Genomic DNA, 19547 nt, shown 5'->3' with positions numbered 1-19547 from the left:
TGTTCTTTGGAATGAGATTTATCTGAGTGTAGACCCAAATTGATGTTAACAAGTTTTATCAAATGTTCAATATGAGACTTATAATTATAATTATAGTTGTTGCATTTTCTTCTTACCAGTAATTGTAAATCAATCATCAGAAGTAAAGAGCGTTTGCTATAAAAGTTGAATTGCTTCAAGCGTGAAATAATGGTTTTCAAAAGCTGCTTGATGATCAACTCCAAAGGAAATTAATGCAATGAGTAATATTGAGGTAATATACCATGATATTTTGGAACGATTTGGTTAGTAACACTTATATATGATGTCAATGGAGAAAAGAATAACTGAACCCTAAATTTGCTATACATTGGGCTGGATAAAGCCCAGCCCAGCCCAGCCCAGCCTATCCCAAGCCCAGTATGACTTAAGACGCCCCCCATTCGCATTGACTGTTGGAAGCTGGAAGGGTCAATTTCTTTTTTATTTTTCTAAGGAGCATTTTGTTTCAGTCCTGCCCATTAAATGCGTAGGACTGTTTAGCGAACCGTTAGATCGAAATATCAATCTCAACCATTGCTTTTCAAGATTTCGACAATCAAAATACAGATCACTGACTACCTTTATGAAAGTGTCATGTGCATTAAATATGCAAGACATAGACAAGAGTTTCATTATTGGGAAACCTGTAATTGAGGTTTAGTGGTCTGGTACTTGAGAGGTTTAATTGTCAAACGCTCCAAAGAGCAAATTGCAATGAAAGAAAAACAAAGACGCAAGCAGAGCCTAAAAGAGAACCATTTTAATGATTGTCGACGGCACAAGAACAAGAAGAGCTCCATCATCATAAACTCATATATCAGTAGGAAATTTCCATAAACTGGAAGATATTATGAAAACTGCCTTTATTTACCAACGACGCAATGTTAGGGGCCTTAGGGCAGGGCAGGGACACCACTTGGCGAGGGAGACGATTTGAGTTGTGGATCCCTAGAGCACATCATGCGCTCCGCTCTTTGTTACGAGCAAACCCCACATCGCTTTTTGCACCAACCAATCATCGGCATGTCTTGCATCGAATTGTTTTCAGCCACTTTCATTTGTTTATTTATTTATTTATTGGCGTAAATAGAAATAATATATTTTGTATATAAAATTATAAAGGAGGAAAAGGATGAGAGAAGCGTCTGGTACACCGATAGCTCCACAGCGTTGACGTTTAAAAATAAAAAATAAAAAATAAAAACCCCAAACATGTACTGTTGTACAGTAAGCGAATGCATACAAATTCATTCGATCGAAGAAGTGAAGAACAACTGTTGAGTTGAACTGAAGGGGGAGAAGAGAACAAACAGTGAATTCTGAGAGAGAGAGAAAGCAGTAACAAGTAACAAGGCCTTAACGCTGGCTCGGCTTCGGGACGAGCCGTTTGGGACTGAGCTGATGGTGGTAGGTCTTAAAGCTTCACTGGCGGCGGGGTTGGCTGGCAATAGTGACAACTGATAAGACAGTACTGTCAGTCAGGGACCCGACCCGAGTCCTCGAGTGGCGGGGGTGTTATTGACTTATTGTTCATTGTTATTATTAATTAATAAGATATTCGAAACAACAAGAGTACCCATCAAAATAGTTAACGAGGTGGGCCCCAGCGTTGCGTAGGCATAACTGCATAAGTGCATAACATAAGGAGTTAGGACCTGTGCAACGTGCACGAAACAGCCAGCAACGTGGCAGCTCTGAGGAATCCGGATCTTCTCCCCGTCGGGCTCCCCATGGCTTCCTGACCACAAACATCAGTGGGTCCACTGATTAAATTTTTTATTTTTATTTTTTCCAAAAAGTGTTTTTCACCGTGGGCCCCACTGATGTTTGTGGTCAGGAAGTGTGGGGAGAGCACTTTGTGCTCCCTGTACGGGTCGCTGATCCGGACTCAGCTATGAGCTTTGTGTGGCTGTTATTACTAATTATTGTTATTTACTTATTACTAGGGGAGGTCATTTTCAGTTCCCACGGCTCTCCACATTGAGTTCGGATCCTCACCCCGTCGAGGGAAGCATAGAGTTTCCCTGACGGCTTCCTGACCACACAAACATGTGGGGCCCATTGGTAAAAATTTTAATTATATACTTTTTAATTTTTTTTCCAAAAAATGTTTTTCACCTGTAGGCCTCACATGTTTGTGTGGTTGGGAAGCTGTCGAAGAACACTCTGTACTCCCCCGACGGGGTGAGGATCCAGACCCCTCTATACATTTGCCTTAAAAGTGGGGTCCACAAGAACCTGCATCTTCACACACCGGCCACACCGCCCTTCTGTTCCGTCAACCATGCATGGTATCTGAGACCTTCTCATCTTTTTTGTGCTCAAGTCTCATCCTCGTATATATTCTATCATACATTAGGATTAGAGGAAGGTCCACCTGGTCCACTTTTAACCTACAATAACAAAAATCAAATTTGGATCTCGAATGGGGATGTCGTACATGATACGGATCTATTTCTATTACAGATGTAAACATATCAAATTCGACTCAAATATGGTAATATTCGAATCCAAATCTAAATTCGATTATTAAATACAATATTCGAATCCGATAACCCTCGGATATGTATATTTATTTATAACTGAATTCAAATTTGTTTAGTTAATTGAATTTTTCGAATAATATCCAATTTGAATTCAGGTAATCACATGGATACAAATATCCTATTAGAGTAACCATTGGTAGTTTAATGTCATTCATTACCATTAGTGACTATTAATTAAGGGACAATGATGTGATTAGCTATATCGATGGATCTGGATCTACTACCTCTTGATGTGGAGTTTAACTCTCAACAAACGATTGATATTTTAAGTACAAGTTAGTGCATGTATGGGAATTTGTCTAAGGTGGTGAAGGAAATTAGACAAACATTTGGTCCTTCTAGAACCATAAGATTCAACCACATTTACAGAAGTTCAAACATCGCTGCTGATGGAATGGCTAAGATGCCAACAACGTTGGAGAATCCATCGTTTTTCTATCCAGATCCACCTTTGGAAATTGTGGAGATCCTAATGGCAGACAACCAACAAGTTTAGTAGTTTAGCACCGAGGGTTCTTTAACCCCGTTTATGTAATAAAAATAATTAAGGAACAATGATGTATTTCTCAAAATAAAACTTTAATTAGATACAGATATTAGATAATATCCGTCAAATACCTAATTGAATAGGAATATCCAACTTAAATTGCCATATCGAATCATCCTAATCCAAAAATATCAAGTTCGAATTCTCTTAAACAGATACGAATTCGATTTTTCAACTATCCATTTACATCCCTAATTTCTGTCTGTATCTCTTTAAATATATTCAATCCAGTTAAGATTTAGACTTCAGCAACTTTTATTAAGAAATTATTTCCTTGCTTTGACTTATTTGCTTTTACACGACGGTTGAGATGTTATGTTTTGCTTTTTGTAGAAATTATGTTACTTCCATTTTAAATTTTACATTTACCTTACCTAGAAACTCGCACCGATGCATGACATTGCTTTTATATTAAAGTGGAAACTGAAAATTGCAGATTTGCAGCATCGGGGGGGGGTCCTACAAATATTAAATCATACATCATTATGTATTTAATTAGTTGAAAAAAGAAAACAAGAGGTATATATATAGGTCTTGCCTAAGGATTACTCTTAAGTCCGCTTAAGCCAACCCATTAGATCCCAAGGAGCCACAAAAAAGATTACTGAGGATGTGAATCCCAAGAATCTTCAGCTTTTCTTCTAATTAGAAGAGAGAGAACTTCTACGATGAATTTTTACCTTTAGCAGTCAAGTGGTCAATAATAAATATATAACGAAAATAAAAATGTTATAATTCTATCGAGAAAGACACCACAATCACTCATTTACAACTAACAAAGGTACATGATTGTATAATGCATGCTTCATGAGATAAACTCTTGCTAACTTTTCTTTTCATTTGTCATCCACCAATACATATATGCCCACTTATATTAAAAAAATAATTATTTACTTAATTATAATTTAAATTTAATAAGTTATACTTATATATGAAGCGAAAGTATTAATAAGGAGGAGAGGGGAAAGTAGCCCTTTGATAAGCTTGTTAAGACTCGAGATAACAAAAAATACTTGTTTAAATTAGACAAGAACTTAAGAGTTTAACAATTCTTTATTTATAAGAAAACATTATTTTATTGATAAATTTGAGGCTTGAAAACTAAAAATTGTGAGATATTGTATATTATGAGTTGGAGTTCCATATTTAAATTTTCACCACTTAACATGTAAATGTCATCTTATGTCAGTCACGACTACATGTTATATATATATATATAAAAACAAAATCCACTTTATATTTTATTTAAATAATTTTAAAAAAAATAATACAAGAGGTAATAACAAGACATTGTGTTTTCATAAATCCTTAGTACACTGGATGTATCTTTAGATACTTCATAAACCAATTGCAAACATATTATCAGTGGGGGTTTTATATTTTTCGTTAATTATATTGAAATTTTTTTCCTATCAAATATTATATATTTGTAATGAAAAATGACAACCACATAGTTATTAATATGTCTCTTTCAAACTTTAGATTTTCTTGTAATTTTTTTTTATCAATGATATATAATTCCGCAACATATGAATGGTTGCTTCTCATGCTTTCGTTAATTTTGTATTGAAGATTCTTTCCTATAACAACAATATTTTAATCCCTGATACATGCTATCAATTATAAAACAATAAATCATTCATATATCAATGAAGTAAGCTTAATATTTATGGAGAAGTGAAAAGGCATTTATGCATTGATGACTTGTTGGGTAAAATGTATAGACATATTTCTTATATATATATATAATTTTTTTTTCTTTTCATTTTCCTCATAAAAACATTTTTTTCATACATGCTTGAGAAATATAACTTTTGAACAATCACACATATAGACAACATATATGACTATTGGATGAGTTAAGGTTTTTAATAGGCGTTTCTTTAAAAGTGAAAGTGTATTCCCTCTATAAAAAGAAGCTATATGATTTTTATTTTTATTATTGTTATTAGATTATTAGATAAGATGACTTTGTTGTGCTCTTACTACAAAGTTATTATAGAAATTTTACCCCAAAAACAAAAGTTATTTTAGAATTATTTCGAAAGTATATACCACAATGATTATCATTTTTATTACAAAATATAAATACAAGTATACAACTCATAAATGGAAAGAAGCCAACGTGGTGATGTACGGGAGGTGGGGGACCATAGATAATGTACCATTGATTAGTAAGGAAGTCTCTTTGGGTTGTTTTTTTTGCCATATATGATAATGATGTTTACTTGAAAATACACGGAAGTGATTAGGTACTCATCCCAAAACCAAAATTAAAATAAAATAAAAAATTAAAAAAAAAAAAAATAAAAAAATAATATATATATATATATATATATATATATATATATATATATATATATATATATATATATATATATATATATAGAAAGTTAGGACATTTTGACTGTTTATACTAGTACCTCAATGTAAAGAAAAAGTACTCTACAATATACATTTCATATATACATTACAAAACCAATGAATTAACCTTTTGAGTTTTTTTTCTTCTTCTTTATTTCCTTAAAATTATATCAGAGGTGTTTGAGATCCACATAAATCCACACGTCACCAATGTAGGAAATAATTGTTTAGCCATAGCAATGAAAATGAAAGCATGATATAGTCCAAATGAAATGGACCTTCATTATTAGGAGAAAGTAAGAACAATAAGAGACCCCATGTTTGTTTTTCTCTAAAAGTAGAAAAAGAATCCATTATTCAGTACAAGGTGTTTTGACATTTGGTGCTTTTAGTTTAGTTAATTATTAATTATTAATTATTAATGGGTTAAAAGTAAACAGAACTGATAAAAGAAAGAAACCTTACTTGAAGAAGACTCTCAAGTCTAAAATGGCGGCCGAGGGTTACGTTTTAAACTTAAATACGAAACCTTAATTACACACGTTTTTGGTTTGTCCATCAATTCCATTGCCTCATTAAGTACAGTTGCCTGGGAGTTGTTTGATTGGTACAATTATTTCAATATCAAATGCTTTTATTAGCTATCAGAAGACCTAATTACATGTGGCCGAGGAAATCTTCCCCTAAATGACAACATAGAGAACCTTTAAATCTTTTAGTTATCGAACATCTATTGCATGAGATTTTATTAGGATACTGCGTAATTAATGCACAATATTTACAACAAACAGTTGAAATTGAGATATCTATTGTTTACAGTACACTGCTGCGTATTAATTACATAACATTAAAATCGAACCCATGTTACGTGATTGCATCAGAAATTCATAAAATTCTCATATTTGCCTAAAGTTTAAAAAAAAAAAAAATCTAATGATTGAAGTAAATTGCTAGATTTCAATTTGGATCGAACCCTAATTTGAATGAACAAAGAATCCATCGATTTCTAATCTGATTTTATGCAAACGTCCATGGATTATAAAGTACTTGGCCAGTTGGCCGCATTCTTCTCCTACGTGCAGACTTGTGTGGCGCTTCAACGGACGCCGGGACGCGACCACTTTTGATGAGACGAAAAAGACAAAAAAGGGAACAGAAAACGGTCCTCCACTTGTCCGGCACATGAGTGTGGGGCTCACCAGTATGAGCCGGCAATATTTAGACATTTGCAACTCCAACCGGCTCGGCGCGTCACAAACGCAACAATTTCCGTGACGTTTGCCGTTTGCCACCTCAGCTTTTCGATTAATTTGCTAAACAGACCCAAATATTTGCAAATTAATTTCGTTATGCACTGATATTTTACTTACTTTATTTATTTATTTATATATACTCCTCGGTGGTATTGCTGCTCTCGCTGACGCTCTGCCTCTTCTCTTCCCCTTTCTTCCGCGAGGGCCGCGAGGCCTTCTTTTCTTTCCCGGTTTCCTCAACTCCTTTTGCTGCTCTTGGTCACTCTTTCAATTTGCTCTAGATGTCGTAGAGATCTGTCAGGTATATTTATTCTGCATCTTCGTTCTGTTCGAGTCGATGATTTATTCGTTTTTATTATTCTCTGTCTGGATTTTCTGCTCGAGTGGTGGACAGCTTTCGTTTCGGTGGCTAGGGAGTCGGGGACTGTTCTCTGTGGTGAATTGAAATGCATGTCTTAACAGTCTTTTCTCTTTTTCTGTCTCATAATTGATAATTGATGTAGGAATGATTGCTTCGAGCTTCTTTGGGTTCATCTCTTGCTTTTCTCTTTTTTGATTCATTCTACATATGTTTTGAATTAAACCTTTAGTAATTTCTGCTTGGATATTTTATATATTGTTCGATTTGTGGCTATGTGTGTGTATCTGTCTTTGTTCCCTATTTCAAAGGAGAGTTGGATCTTGTTGGCTGCTATTTATCTTCAGTCCAGTAAGGCTCCGGTTGACGGAGATTGGACTTCCAGCTTGGCTTTTTTAGTGGTTTCGATCTGAAGTCATGTCTCTTGAAGTGCTCTGGTTTCGACTTTGTGAAGATCTATGGAATTTTCAAGTTACTGCTATTTTATATACGTATTTTCATTTGAACTGGCAGCTTCGACCTTTTGATGATCAAATGGAGTAATGTAAAATCCAAAAAGCCTTCCTGAGAAAGATTAGCTATGAATTTACCTGGTAGAACCAGCACCGTGAATTGTTGAGAGTATGAACTGGTGGATCTTCTGCTGTATTCTTAACTAGCTTTTGACTAGTTTTAATGTCTTTTTAATTATTACCCCAGCCCCCCGGGGGCGGCGGTTTGTCATGATGCTTGGACTGGTTTTCAAGTTACATACTATACCCTCTGTTCCTTTTGTGTAGACGTTCTCTGGTACTTCCTAATTATCGGGCAAATGATTTGTTTTAGAATAAATTCATTTTAAAACAATTCATTTGTGAAGTTATGAACTCGTTTAGCTTTCTGCGCTTCCACTTTCTGGTTCCAAGACATGATAATTTCAGAAATTTGATGATTCTACAATTTTCATACCTACAATTAAGTTTTTGGGCTAAGGAATTGGATCTTTATTGGTGCTTTCGGTTGTGGGTATAATTTCTTTGCGTCTATTTTCTTTTGAATTGCTTTTTTTTTTTTCCTTTCCAAAATCATCTGTTATCTTTGTCAAGGACTTGAGGTACTGTTGTTGTCAAATAAAACGGTAGTTTGATCTGCTGTTATTTCTTTGAAATAAATAGTAATATTTTTATCATTGGAGAGGGTTATCACTTATCAGCTGGTGCATGCAAAGAGGCTTGTTAATAGGGGGATAAATAAAGAGTGGGTTCTGGGGTAGCCTCCACTTACAGCTCGAAGCTCCTCTGTCCTCCTTTCATTCACTTTTTGAAGTAGTGGTAGTTTTACTTTGCCATATGTATTGGCTGGAGGCAATAAAGTGGTGGTTAAGTTTCTATGAGTTACATTTTAGCTTTGTTGCAGTTTGCTAAACATTTGTTTGCACAAGTTGAGATGTCAACAATAATAACTATTAGGTGAAATACTCACTATGCATTCACTTTAGGTGCTGTTTTTTCTAGTGTAGTTGTGTGGATTGCATTTTGGAAAAAACCTCATCTGAAGGGTGGTATGGAGGACACATGTTGGCTTTGATGGGATGAAGTTGCTTTAAGAAAGAAGTTGTTTCGTTGACTGAGACAAGTCATCTTGAGAAGAGTCTGAAAGTTTACTTTTTTAACTACTGTGCTGTGGACCATTGAAATTCAATATGGTTTCAGATGCTCATATTCCCTGTTCTATGAAAATAAGTCACTTTGTGTTCGCAGAAGCTGATTGTTTTTTGTAGCTAGTAGGTTCTTTCTTGTTGAACATGAGATATCAGTATTTCAAACATAATACTTGTTTCAGGGACTTGGTAACTCCTAATTATTGTAGTTTGCACAAGGAGTTTTTTAGTGTTGGGAAACCCTTGCACTTATAACACTTGACCATGTATATATAGATTGTTTGGGTTTTCCCGCGTGGCTACTTGTGACATGATCGATTCTAGTCAGTTGTATAAGGATATCATTTAGGGTTTGAATTTCCTTTCCATGTTCACAATACATGCACTGTAGAGTTTGTTTCCTTCTTCGGCCGACCTTTTTTTTTCCCCCTTCAAAATAATAATAAGACAATGTTGCTCCAAAATCTGACTGTGGGCCAACTGGTTTGTTATAAGACCAACCCTAGTTCCTGAGAAACAAAGATGTTGCTCCAAAGTCTGAATGCTCCAAATAATAATAAGACAACATGCCCCAGTTGGTCCATTTTCTGGATGGATTAATTTTAAATGAAAAAGCAAACATGTCTTTGCCTTTAATAGAATCATTGCTTTAAGAAGTAAGATAGCAGAGAATGGCTTGCTATAACACTGTGACTAGTGGAAGGGAGTTGTCCATTTGAGCCATCTGGGGTTAGATTGGTGGTCTATTGAATTTGGGTATGAGATCTGTGTATCTCAAAATACTAATTGCACTCCGATGGTGATAGGAAATTTTTAGATGGATGTGTGGCAATATCTGGCAATCTTAAGCATTTTGTGCGTGTTCATTTGGTTCTTTTCCCTGTTTTTTTTTTTTTTGGGGGGGGGGGGTGTGTGTGTGTGTGTGTGGGAGGGGGGGGCATGAATGATTTTCTTTGTTTGGTGATATTTGCTAGGAAAGAACAGGAACTACCATAAGGAATGCAAAGTCTGATTTTTGTGTCCTCCGATAGCGTTTGTGTTTCATATGGACTACTGGCATATTTTTGGTTGATTCACTGTTGAGCGATATCCTTGCCTTGGATGCTATTGAGTTAAATTTAATGGTTCTCCGTTGATTGAATCTTCAGTCAGTTGTAGACTTGTAGTTAGGCAACTACTTTTCTGAAGAGGACTTTCTTAATATGACCAAGTGGTACCAGTTTCATCTGTTCAAGGCTTCCTTTCCCATTATGTTGGCCAAATAGACGTGTAATTAAAACTCAATGGTGTAGCACCCTCTCTGCAAGTTATTGGTGACAACAGATCCAGAAGATTGGGTGGCAGTTTTCCAAAATTTTACATTGTACTTCAGTGCAATAATCTGTGTTCCTTCTATTCACATATTATTTATCTCTTCTATTAAATAGGTTTACTAAGAAATATATTTTTTTTTACTGAAGTGAAGGGAGTCTTTGTTCATACCTGTCTTTTTTCCCCTCATCTCATGTCTTAGCTCTGGCAATAGGTGGTGATTAAGGCTATCTGGTTGTTTCATTTCACGTGGAAGCCACTCGTTGTGTGTTTTGTACCTGGGCAATTCATAATATCTTTTAAATACCAGGCATTTCAGAATTGAGGGTTGATGGGTAATTCATAGTTTACACACTAGGAAATGGGCTTAGATTATTTTTCTAAGGAAAACCATTATTTTTAGACAATATTTTCATTTATTATAGAATGGAGGGTCTGGGGCCTGGGATCTGGAGTTTACATGATTCACTCCTCAATTGGACTAATCTGTTGCCAGCCAGTCCTAGACATAGGTGATTCCCAGCTTTTGAATGAACGTACCCTTTAACTAAGAAATACTTGTCTGATTTCTGTGTATGTATAGTTATTTACGAGAAATAAAAGAATGTAAGATAGGTTGGTGTTTTTTTTGTTCTTAGAATCTGTCGAGGAATTACTATGTAGGATTTCTGAGTTTTTTCTTCCATTTTCAGGTTCAATGAAACTTAACAATTCTTCAACAAGGAGAAAAAGATGCACTGTGGATTCTACCAGCTATTTGATTCTGACTTTTCTCATGAGGGGCTTCTTTCCTAGAAATGTGATAAGATACTCCTGGAACTAAGTCTCTGGTATATGGGTCAAAATTGATTCCTCACCCATAAAAATGGATAGATCTGACACATCGGGTTTTGTTAGTGGTGGTGGCTTGTTCAACTTTTCATTTGGATTGCTACACAAATTCCCAGAATTGCTCCCTTTACGGCTGATGTTCTAGGAAGGCATCAAAATCTGTAGTGACTGTATCCGGAATCCTCTGTTTCCCTCTTTCTGGGGCTTGTTTATTGCATGAGGAAAATGGATCTCAATATGACAGATGTTATGCTTCTTGGTAATGATGAACTGACAAAAATGGACTATTCTGGTGATACTGCTCTGCGCCTGGACTGTCTTGGCTATGGAACCAGCAATACCACTAAGTCTGGGGATTCTGGAAGTAACCATCGTACGTTTTCTGCCAAAGTTCCTGATGATGGCTGCAGGTTAGTACTTGGATTGGGCCCCACCCCAAGCTCCTACCAAGGTGATTCTTATGCTGCTGGTATGAGAAAAAGCAAGGAATCTGTCACGACATCTGTCCGAGCATCTTCACCTGCAGGCAATTCTCATATCCTTAAACTTGGCCTTTCTAGAGGTACTAGAGATGATCTGGGAATGGATGAGAATCCAGTTTCCTCCCAGTCCAATCTTCCTGCTTCCTTCTTCCTAGGCCAGAGTAGACAACTCATTCCAGTTGTTGATGAGGGCTCAACTTCAGCCAAGAGATCTGGAGGATACATGCCATCACTTCTCCTGGCTCCTAGGCTGGATGGTAGTAAAGTTCCACTCCAGACCCAAGAGCTTTTAGAGCGTGGGACCAGCTTCCTGCAACCTCATTCTCACTTAAGTCCTGAGCCTTCAGTCACCACAGATTACTCGACAAGCTCTGTGTCTGAGTCAGTAAGTCACCACACCCACCAGCCCAAGAAGTGTAAGTTTGAAGGGTGTACGAAGGGGGCAAGGGGAGCGTCAGGTCTCTGTATTGCCCATGGAGGTGGGCAGAGATGCCAGAAGGCAGGATGTAGTAAGGGTGCCGAGAGCAGAACTGCATATTGCAAGGCCCATGGGGGTGGCAAGAGATGTGAGCATCTAGGATGCACCAAAAGTGCCGAGGGGAAGACAGATTTCTGCATAGCACATGGAGGTGGCAGACGGTGTGGGCAGCAGGGATGCACCAAGGCCGCAAGGGGAAAGTCAGGACTTTGCATTAGGCATGGAGGGGGCAAACGGTGCAAGGTTGACGGGTGCACCCGTAGTGCTGAGGGGCAGGCAGGGTTGTGCATCTCTCATGGAGGGGGCAGGAGGTGCCAGTATCCTGGATGCACCAAAGGTGCACAGGGTAGCACCATGCATTGTAAGGCCCACGGTGGGGGCAAGCGGTGCATATTTGCAGGGTGTACCAAAGGTGCAGAGGGAAGCACGCCATTGTGCAAGGGGCATGGTGGGGGGAAGCGCTGCCTGTTTGAGGGTGGAGGCATTTGCCCGAAGAGTGTACACGGCGGGACTGACTACTGTGTTGCACATGGTGGAGGCAAGAGGTGTGCTGTTGCAGGCTGCACTAAGAGTGCTCGTGGCCGCACTGATTGTTGTGTCAGACATGGTGGAGGGAAGCGATGCCATATTGAGAACTGCGGGAAGAGTGCTCAAGGCAGCACAGATTTCTGCAAGGCCCATGGTGGGGGGAAACGTTGCACATGGGGCCAGGGAACATGTGAGAAGTTTTCCAGGGGAAAGAGTGGGCTCTGTGCGGCTCATGGTAACATGGTCCAGGACCAAGAGACTAGCAAGGGTGGAATGATTGGGCCTGGACTCTTCCACGGAGTTGTATCAGTTTCCACGGTTGGGAGCAGCTTGGATGAGTACTATTCTTCTGGAGTGAGTGCTGCTTCTGATTGCGATGAATCAACGGAAAAGCCATCCAAAAGACCGCAGCAGCTCATACCCCCACAGGTATTGGTTCCTCCTTCAATGAAATCAACATCCTTTTCAGGGCTGTTAGGTGTTGAGAAGGAGGGGGAAGGAAGCAGTGGGGGTAGGGGGAGCAGGAGCTTTGATTTTATGGTCCCTGAGGGGAGGGTCCACGGTGGGGGTCTAATGTCTCTGCTCGGTGGAAGTCTAGGGAACCCCATTGATGGGATCTAATGTTAGATTGGCATTTTTCAGGCTTGAATATGTTGTTCTATTTGTCATTTCTAAGGGAGGTTAGAGGTCCAGTGTTTAGATTAAAAATGTCCGCAAGGTTCTGATTGTTAAGCACTTTGTATCAATTGGTCATCCTCTCTGGGTGTGGGGATTATTGCTGCAACAATTGGAAAGCAGCTGTAATGTTAGGTTTTCTCTTTATTTTTCAGTGTAATAGACTCATAATGGTCTTTCAAAATCTTTCCAATTTGAAGATTTTGGGAGATGGATGGATTGTCTGTACATTAATGTCCTATGTATATAAATAAAAGTTGATCAAGTGTAACGGTCTTTTTGGCTTTCCCTTCCCAGCTCTAAATTTGCTGGAATTCTCTGAATATAGCTTTCTTATGATAGACTGATAATTAGTTTCCATTAGTTTTGATTGTGTTAATCAAAATTCTTATTCAGAACTTTTGAAATCTTTTTCTTTGCTTACTGGCTTCTTGCGCTTTTAATATGGGTGTAATCCTGCTGATGTTCATGTTCCTATCTAGAACGACTGCAATTTCTTGAATAGAGAAACCAAATTTGTAAAAGCTCGACCAGGAGAGTGGGAGGGGAAAGAAAAACCTGGGTTTTTTATTCCTTTTTCCTTTTTACAGAATTGGTTAGAAGGGACAATACTATAGGACTTGAGCTCTAGTGTCATATTCAGATAATTGAGAAATTGAATTGAGCTCACATGGTAAATGAACTACAAAGTGCAAAGAAGATGACATCAATGTATATACAATGAGTCAATTTTATTCCTGATTTATAATACAACAGAGTCTAGTAACTGTGGCTGAGGAGAAATTTTCTATTCAGTTATCCAGGAAGATAGAAAGAAGTAAATATTTGATCTTCTGATTCTTCTCACTGGTTTCCTAGTAAAAATATTCTTCTTTTCCTTAGGATTCAGAAAAAAAAACTTTATTTTCCACTGTTCGTTTCGGGGTGAACCTTCATGTGTTAACCTCGACCATTTACAATTATTCCCCATGGCTTAATCATTGATTTTTCTTTTTTTGGTAAGACAAAATTATTGAACAATTGTGTCAACACACTGATGGCTGGTAATGGACCAAAATTTCGGTGACACATCTGAAATGGCCAAACTTGTCAAACCAAATCTCTACAATTAGAATCAACAATAATATGGTTGAAACCAAGTTTGGCAGCTTGAATCAAACTTTCAATGGTTTCCCTCATGAGCGCTGAGTCACACCGAATACCACTTGAAAATGCTCAAATAAGATCACCATTTGAATTCTGAACAGCAACACCGATACCTCATTTCTTTAACTCGGTGCACCTACAGTTAATTTAAATAAAGTTCAACGGAGGATGAGACCAGTAGTATTGATGGTCTTCGAAATCATTAGTTTATGCAGGAATTTGCAAAGAATGAAGACTTGGTTGGGATGTAGTGTTTGTTGAAATAAATTCTGAATGAGTCTTTGTGACAATATTAATAATTTCGATTGGTAACTAGAGCTTTTTAATTACCAAAAAAAAAAAAAAAAAAAAACTAAAGCTTATTTCCGAAGAAATTAAATCATTTCAGACCTTGCAGATTACCAAACAAAATGAAAGATGCTTGAGGGAAAAACTGCTTTGCAAGTTTCTTTGTCATCTAATTGGAACCCAACACTTAGAATCAATAACTCATGCTCCTGTGATCCATCTGAGAAAGAAATTTGTATCAAAGAAGAACTGAACCGAATTGCTCTTGAAAATAGACATAAAAAGGAAATATGTTATGTATCAATCTCTTTCATATCTCAATTGAACTATTGCCATTTGCACAACTTTTCCATAGTTGCAGTGGAGATTGCATTGTTGGCATTAGCCATTAGGCAATCAGGAAAAGGGCAAGGGGGAGAACCATGAGTTCGGATCACCTCCCTATCGAAGGGGGGGGGGGCACTTTTCCATAATTGGCATTATTGCATTATTGGCATTAGGCAGTGAGGAGTTGGGCAAGGGGGAGGAGAACCACGAGCTTGGATCACCTCCTTGTCAGGGGAGGGGACACTTTTTATAATTGTAGTGGAGATTGCATTATTGGCATTAGGCAGTGAGGAGAGGGCAAGGGGGAGGAGAACCACGAGTCCGGATCACCTCCCTGTCAGGGGGTGACGTAAGACCCATGTGGGACCCACTGGTCGGAAGAGCACGCGGGAAGGTGATTCGGACTCAAGAACCATTCAATTTGACAGCAAGGACCCTCACGTTTATACATGTGAGGATAGAGAGATCCACATCCTCTGTAATTCCCTGCAATTCTCTCATAGGATTGTGCCATGTGGCATTTAAGTAATCCAAAGGGTTACCCAACAAAATAGAGTTTAAATAAAATTCAAATTTATGGGTGGGTTTAAATAAAATTCAAATTTAGTTTAAATTGGATAACCATTAGATTACTTAAATGCCACATGGCACAATCCTATGAGGGAATTGCAGGTAATTACAGGGAAAGTAATTACAGAGGAGGTGAATCCGAGGATAGAGTCATCATTATAACACACTCACTCCCACAACGATTAGGGTTTGTTTGGTTACATGAGTCTAGATATTTTAAATTTATAGATTTCAAATCTATGGAGTCATAATTCATAAAATTAACTGTTTGGTAAATATGAGGATTCATTCAGAAAAATTATTTGATCGACGTGATTTTTATGAATGCGCAAATGTTTTACACTTTTCTAATAGGGGTGGATTTCACCCATACCCATAAATCCACAGATTCACTTTTGAGCGTAAAAAGATGAATCTCTAGATTTCATGAATTCAAGGATTTTCACAAGCAAATGGGTATAAATTTTGCATTGATGAATCAAGAGATTTCGTGTAACCAACCAGGCCCAACGAAAATTACAAGGAAACAAATCCCTCTCTCTAGCTCGCTGTCTGTGCGTTTGTGTTAACAGGTCTGCAGACTATCTTCTTTCCTTATTTCTCCTCCTCTCTTGAATATTTAAATTTCTTTTGATAGTTGATGCTACTTTCCACGTAGAAGAAATCTTTACTGTGTTTTTCTCTGCTTCATGCTTAATGAATTATAGAAGAAATCTTTACTGTGTTTCTCTCTGCTTCATGCTTAATGAATTATATCTTGTAGCAGTTATGTTCTGACTAACTCAAAGATCTTCGAGTGCTTGACTGCTTCACAGAAAAATGCTCCCTTCTTGTCAATGGTATGTGCTTATACTGGCAATTTCCCTCTCGGCTTTAAGGGTGCAAGCTTACGAAAAGCAAGTGAAAACTGCCGTTTTTCTATCACCAAAATTTGTGCTGGGACCAGGAGAGGTACATAATAAAACCCACCACAGTATCGATTTTCCAAGTGGTCATATTGCTATTAAGGATTTTAATGCTGAACTGGTTGATGAGAGGGGAATTCCAGTCCCTCTACACGAAATTTATCTCCACCATTGGGAGGTCCAACCAGAATATGTCTCCAAGGTTAATGATCAATTGTCAAAGAAAAGTATTGCAGTAAGAAATTCTGGAGTATGCCAGGAAAATATACTAAGGCACTATTTTGGTTCTGGGTCTCAATCCCGTAAAACAAAAACTTCTCTTCCAGATCCAAATGGGATAGAAGTTGGGAATCCAGTAGAAATTCCTAATGGCTATGAGGAGAGATGGTATCTCGTCATTCATGCAATTGATACGCGCGGTGTGGTGGATAAGGTGGGGTGCACAGAATGCAGGTGTGATCTCTATAATGTTACAACAGATGCATGTGGCCAGCCATTGCGTCCAGGTTATGCCGGTGGCTTGTTTTGTTGCTTTGATCAAACACAGTGCAGGTTACAACAAGGTTTTGAGGGTGTCAAGAGAAGCCTCTACATGAGATACACTGTGAAATGGGTTGACTGGGAAGACACTATTGTACCTGTTAAGATTTATGTACTTGATGTTACTTATAACGGGGAGAGGGATTCTGCAAGACTGGGTTCTTCCACATGTTTGCCAGGTATTGTAGTCTGTTTTTCACCATATATCTCTCTTTTCCACCTTGGTGCATTCCATGTACAAAATATGACTTCTTTCTTAATACTCTTCCCTTTATAACAGATTTTCTGGACGGGTTTTTGTGCAGATAGAGTATGACGTTGAGTCCTGTGGTGCCAGTGATTTGGCAAATGATGGGTGTGTAAACACCAAGAAAACAAGCATTGTCATGCCCGGTGGAGGCTCTGTTATCTTTGGATTTGCCCACCAACCTTCAGGGGGATTAGGTTCAACTCTATATAAAGAGGTAATGATCAGCAACTACTTCTATTTTTGCAGAGATTCCCATTCCCTCATACTTATCTCATCTGTTAGATAGATACTTTCCGGTTCCTGCTTTTATTTCCTCAAGTATGGTTATCTGCATCTTAATCATGTAATTTGGATGATTTGCTTTCTCTCACTCTCTCTCTCATGAGAAACATCATCACCCACAACTAAAATCTGGCAAACACCTTCTTTGTTGATGGATAAGCAGATTTCACTAATCAATCAGTATAAAGACCTGTCCTAGTCTTAAGGGAAAGTAGTGTATACTGTAATTGAAGACACAAAACAGTACCAAAATAAAATCTTTTCTCCGAGAATAAGATCCAGATTATGGAGAAACAGCAAAAGCCAAGATCAGGTGGTCATATGAACTCCAAACTCGGAATTGCATTCTGGGTTCAGATTAAAATACATTAATAACAAGACAAATATACTGTTGTAATTTTGAGAGATTATTGCTCAGAAGGTATGATTTGTTCATAGGCCCAGTGGGGAATTTATAGTTACAAACTGAGTAAGTCCTACTCTGAGTAGGAAAAGAAATAAGTAGACACAGAAAAACTAATCCTAGATTGGTTAGAAAACTAGTCTAACACAGAATAGAAAGCCAAAATAGAAAATTCAAGAAAACAAAAACATAATTAAAATAAGAGTTCTTAAAGAGGAGTCCTGTTCCAATTAGGAAACCTCAATCCCTCTCTCAGTATATATAAATCATTAGAGACAGTAAATTGATGGGTACTTCAACAGATGGTAGTAAATCTGAAAACAGGAGCAGAACGAAAAGAGATCATCTCCAGATCAGCTGGTCTGATCAAGATCAGAATTGTGGTCACAAGTTGCCTTGAGAATGAAGAACAAATCTATTCCAGTGGGTGCATGGCTGCGACCCTTTTTTTTTTTGGGGGTGGTGGGGGGATGAATGCATGGCTGTGACCTTACTCCTCTGAAATGTGGTGTTCATGTTCCTTCAGGTCTTAAACAACCCTAACTATTTGGTTACTTTTTCTACCAAAAAAAAAACTGTTTGGTTACTTTTATTTTTTTCCCATTCTTATTCATTTCTTTATTTCTAATGGAATTGACTCATGAGAATTGCTGCCCCTCCCCTCGACTGAGTAATTGGAAGATCTCCTTCTACTAATAATGCAACTTTTCCCTCTTTGGTCCATGAAAATGGGATTAGGATGGTGAAATTATATGCACTTCTTTACCAATTTATGGACAAGGGAAGGAAGCAGGCAATGAGGCTGGTTACGTTGTGGGAATGACTTCATGCTACCCGCAACCAGGCACAGTTAGAATATCTGAAGGCGAGGCTTTGATTTTGGAATCCAATTACAATAGCACACAAAAGCATACAGGGGTGATGGGTTACTTCCACGTTTACGTTGCTGAAGATCCACTGAAACCGAAGCTTTCTTTACGAACTTCAGCTCATGTAAGTGTGTTTTTTCCCCCCACTCTGCACTTCATTGATCATGATGGACATGTCTCATAACTGCACAAGGTAAATAGTCATTACCTTAACCAAGGGAAGGCTTGAAGAAGCCTGAAAATTTGTTCTAAGGGTGTTCTCTTGTACAAAGGTAGCTCCTCCCTCACAGTAAACACCCCAACCCAACCCCTTAATCCATGTCAGAGTATTCTATCCCTGTATTCACTAAGACTTCACCACCAAACCAAGCATGGCATTTTGGTTTTTAATTTTATGCAGGTAGATTAAGCTACAGTTTGGAAGAATGTGGATTTGCAAAATGCCCATCACAATACCTTCCATTAATAAAAGCTTCATCATTCATGGGAAATTTTCCTCATCATTTTCATAACAATTGGAATTTTGTGTGCAGGAACTGAAAATGCTAAGCAAATATTCATGGGCAATAGCTTTCATTGGATTGGCTGCAGCTGTATTCATCAGTGTTGGTTATTTCCGAAGGAATGAAAAAGAAGGCGACTACCAACCCATATGATGTATTATTATACAGTAGTATTATGGTTGTTTAGCCCACCAATAACTGTTACAGATCCCTAAAATGTATAATTATAGTTGTTCTGTGCACCAGTCAAACTCTTAATCTCATAGATGAGATAATTTTGCCAGAGCAATAGGTCTGTAATAAATCTTGTATGCATTTTCTATATTACCATAATAAAGAGGTCATCTACATGATTATAATGACATCCCTCCTGTTAATGGGTGCATCCAATTCATCGTATGATATCAGGTTGGCATACAGCTGAGAGATAT

General features: G+C 37.8%; 2 protein-coding genes across 2 annotated transcripts; both read left to right on the top strand.

Annotated features, from left to right (window-relative positions):
* The first annotated feature begins 6888 nt into the window (after positions 1–6888).
* Positions 6889–13495, top strand: LOC149026582 (uncharacterized). Its single transcript, XM_089154449.1, has 2 exons — positions 6889–7032; positions 10732–13495. Exon 2 carries the CDS (start codon positions 11087–11089, stop codon positions 12977–12979), a length of 1893 nt encoding a protein of 630 aa, XP_089010575.1. The 5' UTR covers positions 6889–7032; positions 10732–11086; the 3' UTR covers positions 12980–13495.
* Positions 13496–16183: 2688 nt separating this feature from the next.
* On the top strand, positions 16184–19269 carry LOC149026581 (uncharacterized). Its single transcript, XM_089153308.1, has 4 exons — positions 16184–16988; positions 17119–17273; positions 18483–18737; positions 19147–19269. The coding sequence occupies exons 1-4, from the start codon at positions 16184–16186 to the stop codon at positions 19267–19269; spliced, it is 1338 nt and encodes a 445-aa protein (XP_089009434.1).
* Positions 19270–19547: the final 278 nt, after the last annotated feature.

This window comes from Hakea prostrata, chromosome 1 (assembly GCF_041222555.1).
Source record: "Hakea prostrata isolate BN-2017 chromosome 1, UWA_Hpros_2, whole genome shotgun sequence".
In the NCBI taxonomy this organism is placed as follows: domain Eukaryota; kingdom Viridiplantae; phylum Streptophyta; class Magnoliopsida; order Proteales; family Proteaceae; genus Hakea; species Hakea prostrata.
The sequence above is the reverse complement of the archived record's forward strand: the minus strand, read 5'-3'. Positions and strand labels throughout refer to the sequence as shown.